Genomic DNA, 10,352 nt, shown 5'->3' on the forward strand with positions numbered 1-10,352 from the left:
CCAGCTGTTTGAGAGCCTGAGGCAGGAGAATCGCTTGGACCCGGGAGGCGGAGGTTGCAGTGAGCGCCACTGCACTCCAGCCTGAGCGAGAAGAGTGTAACTAAGTCTCAAAAAAAAAAAAAAAAAAAAAAAAAGTTTTTTGAATTCAATATAATGGGCTTTATGGGATGGGGGTTACATGGATGATGTTTGAGTAGTGATTAGAATTTCATCTTGTATCAATACACTATATAATTCCTTGAAATAAATAAACGTACATACTTCAGAATAGGAACTTCATGCTTCCTAAGGGAAATAATCTTGGATGGACGTGATTTGCCACAGAAGAAATGCATAATTGGTACTCAAATGGAAATGATTATTATTTGTAATGCAACATCATATGCTACCTAGTTCAGTGCTCTGTGAATTAGATGATGCAAACGGAATATTGTTGCTTGGAACGGTAGCAATTTTGTTGGTTTTAAAAGGCGGCGAAGAGAGCGTCCCCTTCCAAGGGGAAAATTTGGTGAGATTCCTTTAAGGTGCGGCACGCTAGCCCCGCTGCCTGCCCAGGAGCTGCGGGGTTTGCGCCCGGCGGAGGTGAAGGTCGCTAAACCACATTTCCCGGCGGGCACCTCAGGCTACCGCGCCTGCGCAGTGGGGGCGCTCGAGGCCGGCTGAACTCCCGCGCTCTCCCGCCGCCTCGCCTCGTCTGGCCTGGTGTCTTTCCTGACTATGGAGGGGGTCGCGGTGGTGACGGCGGGCAGCGTGGACGCTGCCAAAGCCGATGGAGCTGCAGCCTTGCCGCCTCCGCCTCCCGCCTCCCCGCCCGCCCTCACCCCCGCACCCGCAGCGGGTGAGGAGGGACCGGCGCCTGTGTCTGAGACGGGGGCTCCCGGCTGCTCCGGCTCTCGGCCCCCTGAGCTGGAGCCGGAGCGCAGCCTGGGCCGCTTCAGAGGCCGCTTCGAGGACGAGGACGAGGAGTTGGAAGAAGAAGAGGAGCTGGAGGAGGAAGAAGAAGAGGAGGAGGAGGACATGAGTCACTTCTCGTTGAGGCTGGAGGGAGGCCGGCAGGACTCGGAGGACGAGGAGGAGGTATTTAGAGCCCCCGCGCGACCCCTCCGGGCTCAAGCGGCGTCAGGGACGTAGCTGGCAGTCGTCGGCCGAGTGTGGGCCCGATCCTAGTGCGCCACTGCCGCCCGGAGCACTGGAGCCGACCTCCCCCGACCCCGGCCCCGGCTGCCTAGGCGTGTGGCGCCGACAGGCCTGCGGCCCGGCCCGGGTCTTTACCCACTTATTTTGTGAGGTTCCTGCAGGTCACTTAGGCTCTGCGAGTCCGACTCATTCGTCCTGTTAATAATCACAATTATTTTGAGACAGGGTCGCCCAGGTTGGAGTGCAGTGGCGCGACCATGGCTCACTGCAGCCTCCAACTCCTGGCCTCAGGCGATCCTCCCGCCTCAGGCTCCGGAGTAGCAGGGACTACAGGCACGCGCCACCCCGCCGGGCTAATTAAACTTTTTTTTTTTTTTTCTTTTAGCGTGGAGGGCTCCCTATATTCCCAGGCTGTTCTCGAACTCCTGGGTTCGAGTGATTCTCCCTCTCTGGTCTTCCAAAGGATTACAGACGTGAGCCATGTAGCTTGTCCTGTAAATAATTATTGAAGCTACTGCTTACTGGGCAGCAAAGATCCTTTTTTTAATTTCGTTTTGTATTTTTTTGAGACGGCGTCTCGCTCTGTCGCCCAGGCTGGAGTGCAGTGGCACCATCTCAGCTCACTGCAAACTCCGTCTCCCAGTTTCTTGCGATTCTCCTGCCTCAGCCTTTGGAGTAGGTGGGACTACAAGGCGCCCGCCACCACGCCCGGCTACTTTTTTTATTTTTAGTAGAAACGGGTTTCACCGTTATAGCGAGGATGGTCTCGATCTCTTGACCTCATGATCCGCCCGCCTAAGCCTCCCAAAGTGCTGGGATTACAGGCATGAGCCACCGTGCCCGGTGTAAAGATCCTTTTGAAACAGTAATTTGGCTGGGCGCTGTGGCTCACGCCTATAATCCCAGCACTTTGGGAGGCCGAGGCGGGTGGATCACGAGATCAGGAGTTCAGCCTGACCAAAACGGTGAAACGCCGTCTCTACTAAAAATGACGATAAGTAGCCAGGCGTGGTGGCACGCGCCTGTAATCCCAGCTACTCAGGAGGCTGAGGTAGGAGAATCACTTGAATCCGGGAGGCGGAGATTGCAGTGAGCCGAGATCCTGCCGCTGCACTCCAGCCTGGGCGACAGAGCCAGACTCCCTCTCAAAAAAAAAAAAAGGAAAGAAACAATAATTTATATTGTGTTATTATTGTAACTTTCAGCGGTATTTTAATGGTTTGGAGGTAAATATTTCCATGTTGCAATGACATTTTGAGATTATGGTTTAAGGTTTTGCGGAAGGTGGACTGAGCGCGGTGGCGCACGCTTGTAATCCTAGCACTTTGGGAGGCTGTGGCCGGTGGATCACCTGAGGTCAGGGGTTCGAGACCAGCCTGGCCACCATTGTGAAACCCCATCTCTACTAAAAACACAAAAATTAGCCAGACGTGGTTGTGCGCGCCTCTAATCCCCTCTATTCGGGAGGCTGAGGCAGGAGAATCGCTTTAACCCAGTAGGCGGAGGTTGCAATGAGCTTGGGCTAGAGTGAGACTCCATCTCAAAAAAAAAAATGAAAAAGGCAAGGACTTGTATTTTAAAACTGTTTCCATTGTATTTGCAGCGCCTGATTAATCTCTCTGAGCTGACCCCATACATCTTGTGTTCCATTTGCAAAGGTTACTTAATAGATGCAACTACCATTACAGAATGTCTTCATACCTGTAAGCATACTGGTCACATTTCTGAATAATTTTCAGTTTTGAAATGTCTTCAAAGCATCCTGACTTCAACATTTTCTTTTCAACAGTTTGTAAAAGCTGCATTGTAAGACATTTTTACTACAGCAACAGATGTCCAAAATGCAATATAGTAGTACATCAGACACAACCTCTTTATAACATAAGGTAAGAAGAATATATAAGTTACAATTGTATTTTAAATATACTTTTTCTGAAAGCTTGAAGTTATATAGTTGGAATAAATTCTTGACCTCTCAGGATGGGCTCAGCGACTAACGCCATAATCCCAGCACTTTGGGAGGCTGAGGTGGGTGGATCACTTGAGGTCAGGAGTTCAAGACCAACCTGGCCAACATGGTGAAACCCCATCTCCACTATTAGCCAGGAGTGGCGGCACATGCCTGTAATCCCAGCTACTTGGGAGCTTGAGGCAGGAGAATTACTTGAACCTGGGAGACAGAGGTTGCAGGAGCCAAGATCGTGCCACTGTACTCCAGCCTGGGCAACAGAGTGAGGAGAATGTCTCAAAAAAAAAAAAAAAAAAAAATTCTTGACCTCTCTAAAAATTAAAAGGGAACTACATATTCTTTTAAGAAATATGTATAGAGCACTTACTATGTACCAGGCACTGTAATATCTGCTGAGGACTTAAAAGAGGCACAGGCCTCCTTCCTGAGAATTTTAATCCCATCATCACTCATTCAGGTTAATGAGGCTAGTTTAGGCTTTTCATTTCCAGTATATAGGTATTCCAAATTCTGTTTTTTTAGAAGTAATACCTGAAACAACTGGCCTCTTTAGTAAAGCCCATTTGTCATAGCTCATTGTGGCTTATTAATCAAATTTCCAGTTCATACTCAGTTTCTTAAGAGAGGAAAAGTACTAACAGTAGATTACTGGTATTTATTCAACATATACTACTGATTTTTTACTACCTTCACACAGGAGTGCTTTGCAGATGATAGAAGTTCAAAATACAGTCTCTGCCCTCAACTCGTATTCTTATGAAGGGAATAAAATCAAATTAGCAAGGCGTGGTGTCACACGCCTTTAGTCCCAGCTATTTGGAAGGCTAAGGTGGGAAAATCCACTTAAGCCTAGGAAGTAGAGGCTGTAGTGAGCCACGATTGAGCCACTACACTCCAGCCTGGTTGACAAAAGTGAGACCTTGTCACACACACACAGAAATCAATGCACATGAAACAGTTTAGTTACCCATTCAAGAATCTGTGAATACTTATGATTGCATATATTTACTTAAGGTTTTCTTGAGTGAGTTATATTTTAGGAACTGTAAATTCTACTTAAAAGTAACTCACCTCTGAGAAAGAAGATACCTGCTTTCAAGAGAAAACACAATTAACTCACTCTGTACCAAAATGCATTTTTCTGAATTCTGAGGTATTCTCCATCCTTTCCTTTTATTAGGTTGGACCGACAGTTACAAGACATAGTGTACAAATTAGTGATCAATCTAGAGGAAAGTAAGTTTCTTTTATTACATGGTTGTGAATCCCAGAATCTCTGACTCTACTAGTTACATTTTCAGTATAATTTAGTCTGTGTTTTATCATTTTTTAGGAGAAAAAAAGCAAATGCATGATTTCTATAAAGAAAGAGGTCTAGAAGTACCTAAACCTGGTAAGTTTGGGTGTATACTATAATGTACTTATAGATTAAAGAATACTAACAATGAAATATGTGCCCTTTGAAGTTCCTTTTGGGGTTAGCTTGTTATATGATCAGAGAGATTTTGAAGGTAATGCTGTATGTAATCCAATTTATTTATAAAAATTAGAGATTGCAGACTGTGGAGCTAGATTCTCTGAGTTTGTTCCTAGCCCTGCCATTTTGTGAGGTGTATAACTTAAGCCAAGCCAGTTACATACTTAAATATCTGTTTCTTCATCTACAAAATGGTGATAATCATACCACTTCATTAAAAAAAAATACTGAGTAATATAAGCACTTAAAACAGTGCCTGGCACACAGTAACTGTTCCAGTGTTAGTTTTTATGATGATATAATGTCATGGAATGGATGTCAAATAGATTTGGATTTAAATCCTGGTTCTTTTTATTTTGAGATGGAGTTTTGCTCTTGTTGCCAGACTGGAGTGCAATGCTGTGATCTCAGCTTACTGCAACCTCCACCTTCCGGGTTCAAGCAATTCTCCTGCCTCAGCCTCCCAAGTAGCTGGGATTACAGGCATGCGCCACCACACCTGGCTAATTTTGTATTTTTATTTATTATTATTATTTATTGAGATGTCACCAGGCCGGAGTGCAGTGGCATGATCTTGGCTCACTGCAACCTCTGCCTTCTGGGCTCAAGCGATTCTCCTGTCTCAGCCTCCTGAGTAGCTGGGACTACAGGCATCTGCCGCCACGCCCAGCTAATTTTTGTATTTTTAGTAGAGACGGGGTTTCACCATGTTGGCCAGGATGGTCTCAATCTCTTGACCTCGTGATCTGCCCGCCTCGGTCTCCCAAAGTGCTGGGATTACAGGCTTGAGCCACTGTGCCTGGCCAATTTTGTATTTTTAATAGAGACGGGGTTTCTCCATGTTGGTCAGGCTGGTCTTGAACTCCTGACCTCAGGTGATCTGCCCACCTTGGCCTCCCGAAGTGCTGGGATTACAGGCGTGAGCCCCCGTGCCTGGCTTTTTTTTTTTTTTTTGATGAGATGGAATCTCGCTCTGCCGCACAGGCTGGAGTGCAGTGTCGTGATCTTGGCTTACTGCAACCTCCGCCTCCCAGGTTCAAGCAATTCATCTGCCTCAGCCTCCGGAGTAGCTGGGATTACAGGCATGTGCCATCACACCTGGCTAATTTTTTTTGTATTTTTGGTAGAGATGGGGTTTCACCATGTTGACCAGGCTGGTTCCAAACTCCTGACTTCAAGTGATCCACCCATCTCGGCCTCCCAAAGTGCTGGGATTACAGGGGTAAACCACCTTGGTTAGCCTAAATCCTGGTTCTTTGACTTAGTTACTTGGGTGACCTTATACATATTGTTTATTCTCTCTAAGCCTCAGTTTCTTTTTTTTTTTTTTTTTTGAGACGAGTTTCGCTCTTGTCGCCTAAGCTGGAGTGCAATAGCATGATCTTGGCTCACTGCAACCTCCACCTTCCAGTCTCAAGCGATCCTCCTGTCTCAGCCTCCCAAATAGCTGGAATTATAGGCACACGCCACCATGCCTGGCTGATTTTTGTATTTTTAGTAGGGATGGGGTTTCGCGATGTTGGCCAGGCTGATCCGAACTCCTGACCTCAGGTGATCCACCCACCTCAGCCTCCCAAAGGGTTGGGATTATAGGCATGAGCCATGGTGACTGGCCATCTCAGTTTCTTTATTAGTTAAGGGAAATAAAAAGAGTAGCACTGGTACCTATATCATGGGACTATAGTAAGGATGAATGAGATGATGCATGTGAAGTGCTAAGTATGAGCCCTGGCACATGGTAGTGCTTATGCAGGGTTGTCTACACATGTTGCTGTTCTGATGAGCTCTCTCTGCAGCCCTAATAAGCCCGCCACATGTTTGCCTTCCATTGTGGAGTGGTCCCAGGCTTCCCTCTCATTGCACTGGCTTTGACAGATTAGCTGATGTCATTAAAGACAGGGAGATTGAGTGCTTTATGATCTTTTAAATACTCAACATAGTTACAATACTTGTGTAGTTATTTTTCCAAAGATCTCAATTTATGACATTTTATTCTTAATTAACATTTTGTTTAACTATTAAATAGCTGTTCCACAACCAGTCCCTTCAAGCAAAGGAAGATCTAAAAAAGTCCTAGAATCAGTGTTTCGTATTCCACCAGAACTTGATATGTCTTTATTACTGGAGTTCATTGGGTGAGTACCCTAAAAATCTGCCTTTTAACTTAAAGAATGTTAAAAGTCCTAACAGGAAATCGTTCTGAACTCAGGTAAAATCAAGTTTTTCTGACATCCCCTTTGAGAATTATGAAATAATTGAATATTAGAAATAATTAGAAAAAGGTATAAAGGGTCGGGTGTGATGGCTCACGCCTGTAATCCCAGCACTTTGGGAGGCTGAGGTGAGTGGATCACCCGAGGTCAGGAGTTTGAGACCAGCCTAACACGGCGAAACCCTGTCTCTACTAAAAATATAAAAAAATTAGCTGGGCATGGTAGCGGGCATCTGTAATCCCAGCTACTCGGGAGGCTGAGGCAGGAGAATAGCTTGAACCTGGGAGGCAGAGGTTGCAGTGAGCCAAGATGATGCCATTGCACTCCAGCCCAGGCGACAAGAGCAAAACCCCCGTCTGAAAAAAAAAAAAAAAGACTGGGCATGGTGGCTTACGCCTGTAATCCCAGCACTTTGGGAGGCTGAGGCAGACGAATCACGAGTTCAGGAGTTCAAGACCAGCCTGACCAACATGGTGAAACCCTGTCTCTCCTAAAAATACAAAAATTAGCCAGGCATGGTGGCAGGTGCCTATAATCCCAGCTACTCAGGAGGCTGAGGCAGGAGAATCATTTGAAACCAGGCAGCGGATGTTGAAGTGACTCAAGATCGTGCCACTGCACTCCAGTCTGGGTGACAGAGTGAGACTCTGTCTAAAAAACAAAAAAAAAGTGTTTGTCATTCCCATGCCTTTTTTTTTCATGTGGTTGCCACTTGTATATCTATCCCTGAGCCAGTATGTAGCATTGTTTTTGCCAAACTTGAAATGGTATACTTTTCACTCAGTATTTTGTGATTCATCCCTATTGAAATATATAGCTCTAGTTCATTCATTTTTACCATTATCTGGCATTCCATTAAAATGAATATATTATTTCTTATCTTTTCCTGTTCTGTTGAATATTTAGGTTGTTTCCAGGTTTGTGGGTTTATTTACTTGTTGCTATTATAAACAATATTGCTGTAAACATATGCATATGTATCTCCTGTGTATATATGAGATAGATAGTTCTCCACGCTTGTAGTTTTACTCAGTCTTAGGGTATGTATTCCTCTTCAACTTTACTTGATTTTGCCAAATTAGTTAGATACCTTTCTTTCTCTCTTTTTTTTTTTTTTTTTTTTTTTTGGAGACAGAGTTTTACTCTGTTGCCTAGGCTGGAGTGCAGTGGCGCAATCTCAGCTCATTGCAACCGCTGCCTCCCAGGTTCAAGGGATTCTCCTGCCTCAGCCTCCCGAGTAGCTGGGACTGCAGGCACATACCACCACGCCTGGCTAATTTTTGTAGTTTTAGTAGAGACAGGGTTTTGCCATGTTGGCCAAGCTGGTCTCCTGACCTCAGGTGATCCACCCACCTCAGCCTCCCAAAGTGTTTGGATTACAGAAGTGAGCCACCGTGCCCAGCTAGATACTTTTCTAATTAGATTAAATGGCTTCTTTCATACACTGTACCATATGGTGTACTCCATTTTAGTGCAGCAATGTTATGGTCCCAGAGTTGGCATGTATCAAACTGTAGTTTTCAAACGCATAACTGGCTGGCACAGTAAACTAAAATGCCTTTCTTGGAAAAATCTAGATTTCTCATGTTGTATCACTGTTGACTATTTTACTTCTCAGTCATCTCTTTATAACTCTGGGCTGCTTGTATCATTTATTATCTAGCGTGTGCTTTGTTGTATTTATCTCCTTGTATATTCACTTCGTGCTCTCAGCTGATATTAAGAACCCCTAAAAGGCAAGAGACATTTCTTATGTCCCCAAGAAGCCCATAGTAGTAGTTGATGATAATGACATAAAGATCCTTTTGGAAAAATTAGAAGAAATCATGTAATTCCAAATTTTAATCCAGCAATTTCTATTATTAAAGAGTGTTACAATTTATGTCTCTATAAGGGAGTAGGTTAAATAATGGTATGCCCATACATGAATATGCGCTAATATTATTATATGTGCGATGTGCGTGACGATGTGGAATAATCTCCAAGATGTATTAAGTGGGAAAAAGCAAGGTGCAGAAAGGCAACCACACGTACCATGTGCTTACTTAAGTTTTCTAAAAAGAGGATGGTGGAAAATATGCACGTACACATATACTTTTTATGCGCACAGACCATTCCTGAAAGGCCATATAAGAGCATATTGGCCGGGCATGGTGGCTTATGCCTGTAATCCCAGCACTTTGGGAGGCCAAGGCGGGCAGATTACCTAAGGTCAGGAGTTCAAGATCACCCTGACCAACATGATGAAACCCTGTCTCTACTAAAAATACAAAAATGAGCCAGGTGTTGTGGCGGGCGCCTGTAGTCCCAGCTACTTGGGAGGTTGAGGTGGGAGAATCACTTGAACCTGGGAGGCAGAGGTTGCAGTAACCCAAGATGTCATTGCACTCCAGCCTGGACAATGAGAGTGAAACTCTGGGAAAAAAAAAAAAAAGTCCGGGTGCAGTGGCTCACTCTTTTAATCCCAGCACTTGGGGAGGCCGAGGTGGGTGGATCACTTGAGATTAGGAGTTTGAGACCAGCCTGGCCAACATGGTGAAACACTGTTTCTACCAAAAACGTAAAAAATTATCTAGGTGTGGTGGCACGCGCCTGTGATTCCAGCTACTTGGGAGGCTGAGGCAGGAGAATTGCTTGAATTGGGAGGCAGAGGTTGCAGTGAGCTGAGATTGTGCCACTGCACTCCAGCGTGGGAGACAGAGAAAGACTCTGCTGGAACAACAACAAAAAAATAGAACATATTAATGGCAATGTCCCTAGGAGGCGGCACTGGAGTCTATGACTCTAGGATGGGAAAAAGTCTTACTTGCCATTGTGTTTGAATTTTTACACATGTGACAGTGTGACTTTTGTTTTGTTTTCATACTAATCAAAAGAAGGCTGGAGTAGTATCTTTTAATGACTAGCTAATTAAAATTTGAAGATTAGAAAGAATTGGCCGGATGCAGTGGCTCTCGCCTGTAATCCCAGCACTCTGGGAGGCCGAGGTGGACAGATTACTTGATGTCAAGAGTTGGAGACCAGCCTGGCCAACATGGTGAAACCTGTCTTTGCTAAAAATAAAAAAAAAAAAAATTAGCTGGATGTGGTGGCGTGCACCTGTAATCCCAGCTATTCAGGAGGCTGAGGGAAGAGAATCACTTGAACCCAAGAGGCAGAGGTTGCAGTGAGCCAGGATCATGCCACTGCACTCTAGTCTGGGCAACAAGGGCCAAACTCCGTCTTGAAAAAACAAAAACAAACAAACAAAAGATACAAAAATTAGCCAGGCATAGTGGTGCGCACCTTTAGTCCCAGCTATTTGGGAGGCCAAGGCAGGAGAATCACTTAAACTCGGGAGGCAGAGGTTGTGGTGAGCCCAGATAGCGCCATTGCACTCCAGCCTGGGGGCGACAGGAGCGAAACTCCGTCTCAAAGAAAAGAAAAAAGAAAATTAAAAGAATTTTTTTTTTTTTTGAGACGGAGTTTCACTCTTGTTGCCCTTGCTGGAGTGCAATGGCGCAGTCTTGGCTCACCGCAACCTCCACCTTCCGGGTTCAAGTGATTCTCCTGCCTT

The 10,352-nt window shown here is 45.2% G+C and overlaps 1 protein-coding gene across 2 annotated transcripts in view; it reads left to right on the forward strand.

Moving 5' to 3' along the window:
• Positions 1 to 634: 634 nt before the first annotated feature.
• The window catches only part of PCGF6 (polycomb group ring finger 6), a 48,982-nt gene continuing 39,264 nt past the window's right edge, over positions 635 to 10,352 (forward strand). For both annotated transcript variants that reach the window (XM_017851835.1, XM_017851836.1), the window contains exons 1-6: positions 635 to 1,077; positions 2,741 to 2,840; positions 2,927 to 3,023; positions 4,287 to 4,342; positions 4,440 to 4,499; positions 6,610 to 6,718. In XM_017851835.1, coding sequence (XP_017707324.1) covers positions 718 to 1,077; positions 2,741 to 2,840; positions 2,927 to 3,023; positions 4,287 to 4,342; positions 4,440 to 4,499; positions 6,610 to 6,718 — 782 coding nt within the window. In that variant the 5' untranslated portion in view covers positions 635 to 717. The remainder of the gene's footprint in view (positions 1,078 to 2,740; positions 2,841 to 2,926; positions 3,024 to 4,286; positions 4,343 to 4,439; positions 4,500 to 6,609; positions 6,719 to 10,352) is intronic.

This window comes from Rhinopithecus bieti, unplaced genomic scaffold (assembly GCF_001698545.2).
Source record: "Rhinopithecus bieti isolate Rb0 unplaced genomic scaffold, ASM169854v2 scaffold_31787, whole genome shotgun sequence".
Taxonomy (NCBI): Eukaryota; Metazoa; Chordata; class Mammalia; order Primates; family Cercopithecidae; genus Rhinopithecus; species Rhinopithecus bieti.